The sequence below is a fragment of the Patagioenas fasciata genome, chromosome 5 (assembly GCF_037038585.1).
Source record: "Patagioenas fasciata isolate bPatFas1 chromosome 5, bPatFas1.hap1, whole genome shotgun sequence".
Taxonomy (NCBI): Eukaryota; Metazoa; Chordata; class Aves; order Columbiformes; family Columbidae; genus Patagioenas; species Patagioenas fasciata.
The window spans coordinates 31838885-31852880 of NC_092524.1; the positions used below are offsets into that span (position 1 = coordinate 31838885).

Sequence of the window (13996 nt, forward strand, 5' to 3'; positions counted from 1 at the left end):
TGTACTTCATAATGAAGCAATCAATATGCAGGAAACAAGATACAGATACATTGCAAAGCCATTGTGTGACAAGAGGGCTTTAATCCAAAGGCCCCGATGACATACCACCTTCCATTCAGCATATGCATGTATAAATGATATATAACCTTGTTATCAATGTTAATGCAACCAAATCCAGTAGTTTCATATAAAATATGACTCAGAAACAGAGGCTGATATTTTCTAGAGTATTTACACAAAGTTACCTATAATTGTAGGATCACCCAAACTGCCTACAAAATCTGAATACATGTTGGTTTCTCATCTTTTGTCACTCCGGTAAAGATGCTTTCCAAGAATAAAGCTTTTCAAATGTGACTTTTAATCCTAAAGTACTAAGGGAACTCACCTCTGGAATACACAATCTGACAGACATTGAATATAAGAAAACAGAGAGAGTGACGTGTTTAATATGGCTAAGCATCATGTTCTTGAAAACTTCTTAAATCAACTATACAGTCACAATCATCCATTTATGAAGCAGATTACTTAAAAAAAAAAATCATATTGTGTCCATATGATAGAAAACCTAAAAATGTAGTGGAAGAGAAGTAAAAATGCATTAACATGACCAATTGCTTCCAAATCTCTGAACAACAGTTTTCTGACTGTTGTCTCTGCATTAGGAGAATAATTTGGAGTCAAATGTACTATCTAAAATGTCTGCTAATGAAATCATGGTCTACAAATATGCCTGTGTGTACATACTTAATTTTGGATAAGCTTGTGCTAAGTCTTGATAATGAAGAATGTAAATGTCTGAGGCACTGATTTTTCCCAGACCGACAAAACTATCATCATCTTAAAATTTGGAGCAGAATAAAAAAAAAAAAACCAACATAGTGCTAAGAATATTCTAATTGAACTGAGTTGTAAATATACTAATTTTTTTTCAGCATTTCTTAACAGTTTGGCTTTTTAAGCATTAACATACATTACACAAAAATTATGCAGCTGGAGGAAAATATAAAGCTGTGCACAAAGACACTCTCATCAAGAACCTGTAGTAAGACATGCCATTCTCCTTCGGTCTGTAGAAGAACTCAAAGGAAACCGCATCAAAGGATTTACAACCTATTAAAAGTGGGGATTGCACTCATACAAACACTGAAAAGTTAAATGATGCAGTATCCACATAAAGAGAAGTCAGTAAACGAAATTAAGACACATCTAATGTAAATTGAAAGGGTAAAAATAAAATTTCCTCAGGACTATGCCCCAAAATATGTAGGTATTTAAGTCTCAGGTAAAGCTTCATACAACAAACCTCTGGAAGAATGAACAAAGTATGTTCAGATATCTAAAAACAACTAATAACCTTTCTAAAAAAAAAAAACATGTGCCTGGGGAGTATTTTTACTTAATCTCAGCCATAAAATCTTAAAATTATCTGTTTTTAAGGATACATTCAGGCAAAAAGGTTTTTATATTTCTGGCAGAGTGAAGACACTAATTTGGAATCAATAAGGAATGGATGACTCCTAGAAGTCTGGAGTTGGGATTCCAAAATGAAGGACTGCTTTTCTGAGCTCCATATTACAAACATAGTAAGTTTTGTAAATATCTCCTCAACGTAAAACTTTTTTGAAAAACAAAAACAAAACAAAACTAAGGTTCAGTTAGGATTTTTGCACTGATACTGTATTTTACTAATACTCAAAACTCTGGTGCTTATCTTCGATCTTGTAGATTGAAACCTGTCCTCTACTAAGGGCCCATTTTTAAAAGCAGGTCATTCTGTAGATCAGACTCTAAACTTAACTTACCTTTTAAAAATAACAGACAGTTCCCAAGCACATCTTTACCATGTTCTGCATAGCAGACAAACATGCTGCAAACAGACCCCTCTTCTTGTTCGCTCTTACTTGATCAGAGTAAGTTTATGAACTGCCTAACATAATATATCCTCTGCACTTCAGAGTAATTAAAGGAATACCGCTCAGAATCCTCTGGAAAAGAGTGCTTTTTGTTTGACAAGCATGTGATAAACTGCTACACTATCAGAAAATATGCTGAAAAAGAAATATGCAAAATGTCTGTTCCAAATGTACCTTGCAACTCATTTAATAAGCACTGTATGCTGAGAAAACTCCTACATTATGAATGTCCTTGATTCTCAGAACAGAGAACAAACTATGAGGCAATCCATAAATCCATGAGCCTCTTCAGCATAAAAAAATCCCTGACAGACAAGTCTTTTATTAAAAAAGGAAGACGGTCATGCAATGCAATCTAGCAAATAGCTACGTCTAGTATATATTAATGTACTGATGCATTTCATTACTGTAGTGGTTGTACTTCTGCCCTTTTACAAGAGAGTCTACATATACTGACTGCACAGTAACTATATATATTGACAACAAAACTACTGTAACAAGTAACTTTCTACTTCTCCAAATTCAAATAATTGTCTAATTATATGTTTTCTATCATTGACAACTCTCAGGTAGCACCCATCATAGGAGTATGTTCCAGTTTACTTGACATCAGTTGCAACACAGCTTTGGATTCTCACAACTCCATGACAGAAGTGATGATCAGACAAATTAACTGCAAACCAACCAAAGACCTTATCAGAGACTGGAAGAGGAAATATTACATGAAGAAGCATGGGAGGTTCCCTGTTCCCTTAACATCACAGGTATAATTACAGTTCTCAACAAAGTTTAAAACCAAGAGATACTGTGCTAGCTGCTGTCATTATAGATGTGATCTATCCTTTAGCCTTATCTCCATTGGATACAAATGGCCTGAAGCATATTCTGAGCAGCTTATCTTCATGCAAACAGAAATGAAATGCTGTGGACCCTGAATGAATGAAGTTTCCTCTCAAGCTTTGGTTTTGAAAAAAAGCCCACAAAATTTGAACATTGTGATCTTTAACAACAGTGAAACAGCTTTTGGGTAAAATTTTGATAAAGGTTTTGGTGTTTTTCCTACCATTTGTTTTTTGATACTTTTATTGTTATGAAAAAGCTGTTTTAAAGGAAAGGGAGGTAAAAAGCAGAATATGCTGTTACAGATGCAAATACCAGATCTGTGAGATCAAAATCCATACCTCACAGAGAAACAGTTTCCTTTGCAGGAAGTCAACATTTCATAAACCATTTTATGGACGCTGGTCAGAGTTGCTGAAACCAAAAAGTACTACTATTCTCAAAAGTAAAGTGCTGAAACAGCTGTTAGAAGATCTCATACAGAGACATAAATTTTAAAGCTGGGAAATACCATCTATATTGTTTAGAATCTCTTTGTTAAAGTTCTTAATGTGCCTAGGTCCACATTCATCCAGGTATTGGTGTGATTATTTTTTTGTGAGCCATCACAGATGAAATCCGTAACGTATGCTAGCTACTGTCTGAAAGATGAACTGGACAAACGAGTCACCTGACGCAAAAGTAATCACTTATCTAGGAGCAATGGAGATGCTGTGGCTGAAAAAAATTTTCAAGTGGAAGAATAATTAATAACTGACATCTGAATATTTTGTCTTAAGACCATTGCTAAATTCTCCTCATGATATGATAAGGACCTCTCAGCAATCAGCTAGGAATCTGATACCAAGCATCTTAACAAGTTTCCATAGTATCCAAAGGCAGCTTTGAAGCTGGTAGGAAAATTGCGTCTGCTCTCCCATATGTCCTTATTAACAGTGCCAGGAATCTACCATTAAAAAAAAAAATCCTATTTTCCTTCTGAAAGCAAGGACAAAAACTAATACTTTTCAAAGAGGAACGGTGCTGGTTTCTTATTCTGGAAGCACCCCTAGAATGTGCTGGAAAAAGTATTAAACACATATGTAAAATAGTAATGGTGATGGCAGTAAAATTAACCCTATTGCAGATATTTCGGGTATTTTAATATTGTGGAAATGATTTGGTTCTTTTGATTACAGGTTTTTATAAGTAATAAGTAGGTATCAGCCTCACACATGTATCACATAGCTCAATACTCAGGGATAAGCACTGCACAGCAGAACAGTTTTTACTGAAGTAGAAGCAGGTGAGCATTACAGTGACAAGCTCCAAGTGCCAATCAGATCACCCCTTCTTGGAGCTTCAACTATTTTTATTTCTGAAATCCACTAAGGTTCATGGTTTTTTGAAGGATGAACAGGTGAGGGAAAACTTTGTCTCATTTTTCTGTAAGACCAGTGTCTTTATTCGTGTTCCATTTGATTTTTTTGCTGGATATGAAGAACAGTACTTTTGCAACAAAACAAGGAGAAATTAGGAGTCTATTTGCAATGACAAATGCTAAGGTCTTTCCCCCTGCTTTACTCAGAATGTAGGACTCAGAAAAAACAATGTTACCTGAAGCAACTGATTTGCCTATATTCTCTTTGAGAACTACTTATAAGATGGCATTTCTCATTGATATTCTGCTTTATGAGGTAAAATAAGCATGAGACATCCTAGCATAAGAGGTCAGTTTTCAAGCATAGGGTCTCATTTTAGTCATAGTGACAGATAACACACCAGAAGTAACTGACAAAAAGAAAGTGTTCAGTAATGCAGTAAAGTGGAAAAGATAAAATATTATTAAAATCAAGTAACTATATCTAAACATTTAGCAGCCACTGGGAGACTAATTATTTGTAAATATGAACTGAGTAATACACATAGCAAAGAGCAAGAGTGCAACTTCAATTCTGAATCTAAGACAGAACCGCACAAGACAGGTAGAGGGAACTGTTCTATTGGTTTTGCCTTTTATTTGGAAATAAAAGATGTCTCATATAAGGTTTGACCACAAACACCTTGACAAAGAAAATCCTGATTCAACTCAATCAGACCTGCAACATGAATTATACACCATACATACTTTCATACACAGGAATAAGCACTCTTTTTTAAAAGGCAATATTTACAATATTTATTCTTTCACTTTAAGCAATATTCTTACTTCTTTTGCAGAACCTGATGCTCCAGGTTCATGTTTAGTACACAGCGGTCCAGCCTTCCACGCCTCTGTATCTCCACAGTCACAAAATCCACCTCCGGTGGAGCTATGCATCTGTAAAAAAATACGTGTTTCATCCATGAAACATGCATATAAAAAGCAAGAGTAAAATAAAAATGTCAAAACCAAGTATAAATACCTACTTACAAAATACAAGTCACTGCATAACCAACAGACTTGCCACAGACTTATGGGGGGAGTGGGAGAAAAAAATGTAAACTTTTTGAGCAGAAAATAAAGGAGGAAATACAATTGTCACTGCAAAAATTATGCAAGTCTTAAGCAAATTCAGGTAGAAAGCAGGTGAAAAAGCCTATGACTGATGAATAAGCATTTCATAAATGGCAAAATAATAGTTTTTGGGTTCATTAGCAAAATTACAGCAAATGTGCTTAATGCCTTGTCTACAAGTTACTCAGTAAAGTTTGAAAACAATCTAAAAATCATATATTACACAGATGTTTAGTAGTACCTCCACTTCTAGCCAAAGAAAATAAGATATAACCAGCATATAAATACACTCTTGCAACTTTAATTTTGCATTATATTTTACGAAAAGCACAAATTCTGACCCTTCACTTTGGCAAAAAGTTCAGGCAAAACTGAGGCAAAAATAATTATCCTTAGACTATTCTAAGTCTCCAATCCTAAAATAATTACAAAAACACTAAGTGACCCACTAAAAAGACATTAAAAAATTTGTTATTTACATGACACATTTAAAAATAACCTGATCTAATTAGACGTGCTTTGAGCAGGAGGTGGGACTAGGTGACCTCCTTAAGGTCCCTTACAACCTAAATTATTCTATGAAACTATACAAAGAGTAATCTGTATACTTTAGACTACATCTTTAAAATGGAAATGCGGCAAATCTGCTTCCATCTGACTACCTATTTCCAAGGCTGATGTTTTGCCTGAAGATGTTACTGAAAAACAGGGAAAAGACAACAGCTTCTCAGCTCAGTTGTAATTCCAAATTATTGTCTGGTTTCCATCTTATCCCTCTAAACTGTGTGTGTTCATGCATGTGTGTATGGAAGTTACATTTGCATTATCCAAGTAGTTTTTTATGTCTTTGCATCAATATTTGCAATACATTTTCAGATCAGTATACAAAGACTTAAACAGAGGGGCTGAATATTGTATTTTAGTCCCAGTTAATTTTGAAATTGCTAGGACTCTCTTCTAAGCTGTCTCTTTTTTAAACATACCCACTTAAAGGGTATGACCAATCAGTAACAGAAGACAAACTTCTTAAATGGATGTCATGTCAATTAATAGAGGAATAGCTGCAAAAAAAAGGATCGAGCACACTTTTTGTTTATGAAAGATAATTAAATTTAATACATAATATTTCTGTATATTTTATTGCCTCTTGCAAGGAGAGTTAGAGCAGCTTTAAAAATTATACTTAATATATTGTTCTCCATTTCTGCCCCAAGGCTGTTGAAATTACAGAGGTCTCAGTGAAGAGGGCAAGTGAAAAACGGGGCCTGGGAAAGAAACAGTAGATGACAATTTATGCAGTGAGTTAGCTAAGAGCTATTTAAAAGATCCTTCTCTAATTAAAGCATGGGAATCTCTCAAAGATAACATAGATTTGGTTCAAAAATAATCAGAATTATATCAGAAAGACATGATCCTGCTCTAGAACTACCTCCTCATTAAAAAATTGATGCTTAACATTTGTTTTAACTTTTGCACAGCCCACACTTAAGCACAAAGTTGTTTATGCAAATCTAAATGGAGGAACAGAGTGGAAATGGAGAGACTGCACCAGTGACATAAGTTCTGATGTAATGACCCTGAGATATGCACACTCAGTCTAAAATTCCAAATGGTACTGACCAGGACTCAGTACAGGACTGTCATTTTCGGTCACAGCTTTTTCCTCTGACATACCCTTCTGTGATATTGCCAAAGAGAATAACAATGTATGCATTCATAAACACTCCCTTATCCTTTGGTTCTTGAATTAGAAATTTACTGCTCTTAAATGAGGCTTTACATAGTTAGAAACATGAAAGATAATTAACTAATTAGTAAATCCTAGATTTTTTTTTTTTTAACTAAAAACGACTAGTGTTTTATTTGCAGTTTATTATGTCCTCAAAAAATCTTCTCTAAAGCTACAAGTACAGTTTCTTCATATAATATTTTTCTACCTTGTACCGGTGGTTCTTGTGAATGCTATTCTGGAAGCAGTCCATACAGAGCACACAAGTTGGATCAACTGCACAGTCTCTGCAACAAAAATGGGAACTCAAAAACTTTCTAAAACAAGCACATAGATTTTTCATGCACAAAAGAAAATCCTGCTCTGAAAACAAAACAGATATTAAAACCAAATTCAAATTATAAAAGCATTGGCTACTCCACATCACAGTAAGAAGATGAAAGCAAATCTAGTTGGGCTTGAACCATGTACTCAAACAGAAACATGCTTGATTCCCACTTTCAAAACTCGTTGCTAACATACTTCTGGTTTTGCTAAGAATAAGTAGCTATTAAAAACCATGACTCTGAGGTAGCCTCCATTATTGTTTTCAACAACTGTAGCCAGTTTGCTAATGAAGCTTTTGCTACACTTCTGCTAGGTTATATTTGTAACTTTTAAAACAGAAGTTAAAATCTAAAGACAATTCCATTACAAAACAAACCAAAGAATGTATACCTTGAAATTTAGTTTCGACAGTTTGAGTCATGCATTCAAATACCTGAAAATCCAGAATGATACTCATGCGCAACCTAATTCCATTTTTTTCTATGCTAAACGTACCTACGGTTTTTGACATTGCTTTCCCCACCCTTTAGAACACAGTCAGTCTTTTTAAAGTGCTGTTTCATTCTATGCAAAATGTAAATGACAGGTGTTAAATGACAATACATCAAGTTTTCTGGTTTATGACACTATTCAACACCTAGTTCAAGCCTCCTTTACAATACAACAAAAACAGTATGGTAATTCTTCCTACAGAACTAATTTCCTTTCAAATCTTTAGATTATAATTATCATTATGATAATAAGTGCAGGTTAGTGAAGAATTATTGTACTGCAAGACGAGTTAAAAGTAAGAAAAATTAAGCCAGAAGTGCCTACTAGATTTGAATGCCCAATCCAAGACATTTAGAATTTTGTATTTCAGAGTATTTATTATTTTTAGCATTTTAGAAGCCTAAAGCAAACATATATTCAGCTTCAGTTGTAGTAGTAAGTACAGCATCTTGCATAAATACTACCTCATTTTTGCAAGACAGGAACTCTAAAAAAAAAAGAAAAAGAGACCACCTCCAGGAAATACAGCTTTGTCTTTTTGCCTGCTATCATACATGAACTCTGCAAAGGTAGGAACAGAATTATTCCTGTTACAGCAGCACTAAATGGCCTTGACCATCCTTTTCCTTCATACAATCCTATGTTGCATTCACTACACACTTTCTAACAAACACGTAAGGACTTACTCAAACACCATTCTCCTTTCACACACAACACTAACTTACTCCTAAAAAAAGCTGAAGAGTCTGCAATTTATAACAACCTTACGGTGTAATTCATAAAGTTTACAGAGAGCTTTCATTTTGACATTTCCAAAATTCTGAGGGCTGGATTTTTTATCCATAAAAATATTTATTCTTCATCCTTAATAATATGCTTTTGGTATTTCTGATGAAATTTTCTAGGTTTTTAAAATAAACTGAAAACTACAGAACAGTATAGCAATAGCATCATATCGATAGCATGCACATTTGCAATCTTTACATCCACGAGAAAGACCTCTGGCATTTTTATATTGTTATTAATCATACTATTCGTATTAATTATTTGTATTAATATGAATTAATAAAATACATTATATCAAATCAATGGGCTGCCATCTTTAATATACTCCGGGATGAGAAAGAAGGCGAAAACATGACCATTGGTCACAAAGCTATTGCTTAAGCAAAGCACTGATGATGCTCAGAAATGCTGGATTCTGTTTCAGACTTTGAAACGGTTAAAATTGTACAGTGCACAGATTTTTATGCCTGCTCTCCCCCAGTTCAGGTACAGAGCCCATATCCTATCATCCAATCTTTTTAACCAATGGCTTTCAGTACCTTTAGTATCCTCTCCATTCCCTTCCCCATTTCTCTGCCAGAGCTTGCTTTTCATACGCAATTTTCCTCACTCTAAAGTGGTTTGAAATGTGAAGCAAATGCCACTGTCAGCTAAGCAAAGACCTACCATGACACAAGCGATAACTAGTTAGCGACTCAATTGATTTTATTAAACTACTTTGCTACATTCCCTCACATCAGAACATTCTTGATAGTCTACCTCCATTCTTACCTGCAAGAGTATGTTGTCTCCCCTCCTTTGAACACTTTCCCACAGAGCTGGGAGGTTCCACTCTGTTGTAGTTTCTCCAGGAATACATCTGGGTCTTCCCCAAACAAGTAGCATTCCAGGGGGTATAATATTGCTGCCTGGACCATTTCTTCTTGTTTCTCCACCAAGGGGTCCATTTCAGCTGAGTAAATATTTGGCACATGTTTTGCCAAGCACTGTAAAAACGTAGCTTGGAAGTTGAATCTTTCATCACACCACTGCAAGAAAAGTACACACAAGGAAAAATGTTACTGAATAAACAAATTTAAAGAAAATAGAATTAAGCACTTCCGTGAATCCAGAATTCTTTTCCACATCAGAAGTCAGTTCTGTGAGCAATAAAACCCAAGAAAGCATGGTTCCCAAGAATTTCTCTGCTAGTTTCCTTTCTGTAGCCACCACAGTAACCTCTGTTCCCTTTAAGTCTTCTACTGAAACATTCTGAGGCAAGAGCTGGCAAGTGCTGAGTTACTGTAGAGCAACCCACACCCTAATTAATTTTCAACCGCATGCTTGTCACCAGACCAGCCAATGCACAAACCTTCATGTCTGTTCAGCTGCTGACAAACAGAAGAGCAGCAGTAGCAGAGGGTGTCCCTGTATTAGCTGGGAAATGAGTCTGGGATTCACTCCTTAGCCTGCTGATAGTCACAAAACATGTGGCAACTTAATAATCTTTGAAATTGTTACCCTTCCATAAAATCTTGTTGAAACCGGTCATCAAGGTTCAATAGTTACTGAGGGAGAAAGAAGCCAAACTGATCATATACGGTTAATATCCCAGGAAACCAGACTAAAATGCAATTTCATATTTATAAGACAATTAATAAAAGCAGTTATGTTTTAGCTTGAGATTCTTAACTTTTTTAATTTAAGTCCCTAATTTCACTTGCAACTATTCAAGTTCTCTGAACAGTTCTCTCGCATTGCTCTATTTCTGTCCTTTAAGTGTGAATATTCTTTCTTTCACACTATTCCCATGATTTAGAAATACCTTTTGTCTTTCGCCCATTGCAAATCAGATAAGTCTACTCATCAAGGCTCCTAAAGACACCTTCCATTTATACACAATATTGATTTATGCCCAAAAATTAATTTTTGCAAGAAACACAAACAAAAGTAACTTCACAAATGGCTCTAAAGGCAATATCCTCCAGGTCGGCAAGCAGAGAACAAGCAAAGCAACCACTAAAGAGTTCGGATTGAGAGGAGGCTCAAAGCAGTAGACTATTCAACCTTTTTAAAGGATGACAATGTACATCTTATGTGAAAGGCAAAAAAATCCTGATTTTTGAGTTAAAATGGAACCTACCTCAATCAAACCAATGGACTGCCCCCCAAATTTGACAGAGAAAAGGGATTAAATAACAGATCTATAAGGCCACACCTTCCTAGTTTACTACCTAGATTAGAAGGGTTCTCCAAAAAAAGAAATTAATTTAGAAGACATACAGTCTGAAGTGATGCAACTCTGAAAGCCAGATCTGCAATCACGTAGAAATTGCATATATGTTTACTGAAAAATTGTATGTCTAGCTAGTATAGACAAATACAAAAAATGGCCTACATACAAAAATCTAAACAGTTGAAACAGAAATGAAATACCAGGTGGAAACAGCCTAGATCAACAATAACATCAAAAGTAGTCTGTTAAACAAGGTTTGTTCCACATTGTAGTCACTCTAAACACTCATTCTATGGCTTTAATAAGACACAATACACTTTTAATACATTTAGTTTTAGCCTGAGGCTTCTACTGGTATTTTGGCCATCAGTCTTCCTTCACATTACCCTTAGGTAGTCCATTACATTACATTACTTCCTTTACCATGGTGATCCATGAACTCAAAGTTATGGAAGAAAATGCATGGCACACACTGATGGAAAAAAGAAGCCATGGATAATGTGGTCAAGCAAGAACATCCTAGAATAACCTCAGTTTAGAAGTGCAGGTGGACTAGTCTAATCAGATTTCTTCAATCACAAAGCATTCAAGCCATCCTTGAATATCTGAAAATGAAGATTCATCCATCAACTGACGGGAACCACTTATTTAAATTCCAATTCTAACCAAAATTCTAGATCAAGAACAGATTTATTACTTGAGCAGTAAGCACCACTGTGATCACCGCATCAGTATAAAAACTTCAGCATACACATGCACGTAATATATATGCATTCTGTATACATACAAATACATGCACTAAAATATATAGGTACATATTTATTTTCACATATTCACAGTGTTAAGGAAAAAAAGGAAAAGGAAACACAGTAGGTGACTGCCTTTTTAAGTTGTTCACATTTCTCAACTACCTAGCAAAAATTTTTTTTTATAAAAATTGTGCTTACCTGGGCTGTAAAGACACCAAATTGTAAAAAGCAACTGAAAATTAAATCCAAATGTATCAAATAATTGCATAACAACAGGAAGAAAAGAAAAATATCAAATTAGCTGGGGATTCTCAGAAAGATATCAAATTGTAAAAGGTAACTGAAAACCGAATTACTTGATCACATGTGTCTATTTTTTATATGTCTGATTCAGATGAGTGCAAGTAAATTACTCCTATCATAATTAAACTCCATAATTCAATGTTCCTCCTTAAATATGGTTCCTCCTGTAACTTGTTTTTAGTTTTTCTTTTAACTACTGCACTATGGCTTTAGCCAATTCTTCTCCCAATTTGGTTACTGTATTTGTTCAAATGGGGGGTGTGGGGCATGACCCCTTAGCATACTCTCTTTCTGCAGCCAAGAGAATCCAAGTCTGTAGCTCTTCCATCTTTATAAGCCATGTTCCCAAGAGACGGTATAAGTTTAGCTTCTGTGTTGCTGGAACAGAGCACGTCATAGCTTCAAAAAACACAGGGCTAAGCTTTCCTGAAAATGTGCCAGAAGTGTAGAATGGGTTCTCACACAGCCTGACTTACAAGCATTTCAAGCATTCCTGTGCAAAGCTTTTAATTCTTCCTGTCCTTCCTTCTCTGGACAACATCTAAATAGAAGGGAATCTGAAGGAAGGGAAGAGAGAGAACTCTCTCAAGCAGGCTGTCTGCCTTCTGGCAAGCACACTAAATTATATCATCAACCTACACAGCATCCAGGAAATATCCATTATATTTACAAGAGAAAGAATAATATTCTTTTTCTTATTTCTAAAAGCTGTACCAAGCTAAATTTCAAGCTTATCCCATAACCTCTATGTCTCGTAGGAGAAGTAATTTATTCCCTGTGTCAAAATCTGTTTAGTATACTATATTCAACTGTGTAAAATTACACACGTCCCCTCGTGGGATGGCAGATAGAATCAGAAGAGTAAAGCAAGAAAAGTTTAGATAAGAACATTTTTAGGATTGAAAAAAAAAAAAAAAAAAAAAAATGATAGAAGAATATACAAAACAAGTGATGCACAATGCAATTGCTCACCCCCTGCCAAGTGATGCCCTGTCAGTTCCCGAGCAGCAGTCCACCCCACTAACTTTACCCCAGTTTATATACTGAGCATGACATCATACGGTATGGAATATTTCTTTGGCTGGTTTGTGTCAGCTGTCCTGGCTGTGCCCCCTCCCAGCTCCTTGTGCATTTCCCCACTGGCAGAGCATGGGAAGCTGGGAAGTCCTTGACTTAGTATAAGCACTACTTAGCCACAACTAAAACATCCCTGTGTTATCAACATTATTCTCATACTAAATCCAAAACACAGCACTATAGCACTAGGAAGAAAATTAACTCTATTCCAGCAAAAACCAGGACATGGGTTTTTTGCTGTCATTTTCTCATTTTTATTACCAGTTACCTGAAGAAACAGCTATGCCATCATATTGGCCATATGGACACACGCAAGGCCCAGATATAAAACCACCACAACAATGGCAGAAGGAGCTGCAGGAGCAATCACAGCAGCAGCACCCCACCACCTTTCCCACAGATGGAGCAATACCCATGCCACGTGGGTGGGCGTTCCTGAGTACCAAAAACAGCAGGTAAAGGTGACACTTGGGAACTCAACACCAGTGAAAAGTGTGTGTCACAGACACCCATTGTCTCCTCTCCTTTTATACTCTACATCTCTAAGCTTTTCCAGTGCTGTCTCTTTTCCTCCTTTAATCATGTTCCTGTCACGTTCTCCTTTTTATTACAATAATTCTTCATCTGCCTGCAAAAAGGAAAGTGAAAGGAACCGGGAATTGCAAACCTATGTTTCTCTAATGTAAGTAGTTTTGTCAAAAGAGCAGGGACAGCATCCACTGTGTCTGAGACATTTGATTTGGCTTTTCAGAAGAACATGACTAGAGAAGTGGTGCCTCACAATATGACTTGAGGAAGAATCACTAGGAGATAACCTTTTACCCTCTATGGAAACACATTCTCCTCTGTGGGAACAAACTACTAATATTTCTTCCCACATGCAAGCATATTGGAATCTACTTTTGGAAAGATCTCTATCAAACACACAGTTTTCTCCTACATCTAAAAGGACAGTTTGTAGGCTTTGTCCAAACTCTTGAAATATGCATCATATCAGAAAAGGTCAGAGGATGAAGAATTATATTTGCCTACAAATACTGCTATAAAAAAGCAAAATATCTGTCATCGATATATTCAGTATATCCA

General features: G+C 35.7%; 1 protein-coding gene across 5 annotated transcripts in view; it reads right to left on the bottom strand.

Annotated features, from left to right (window-relative positions):
- UBR1 (ubiquitin protein ligase E3 component n-recognin 1) overlaps positions 1-13996 on the bottom strand; it is a 73028-nt gene that overhangs the window by 52102 nt on the left and 6930 nt on the right. For all 5 annotated transcript variants that reach the window (XR_010651399.2, XM_065838416.2, XM_065838414.2 and 2 more), the window contains exons 2-4: positions 9338-9594; positions 7170-7248; positions 4945-5055 (exon numbers count right to left, since the gene is read on the bottom strand). Coding sequence is in view for 4 of the 5 variants with exons in the window: in XM_065838416.2 (XP_065694488.1) it covers positions 4945-5055; positions 7170-7248; positions 9338-9594 (447 nt within the window). In the remaining variant the exon portion in view is untranslated. The remainder of the gene's footprint in view (positions 1-4944; positions 5056-7169; positions 7249-9337; positions 9595-13996) is intronic.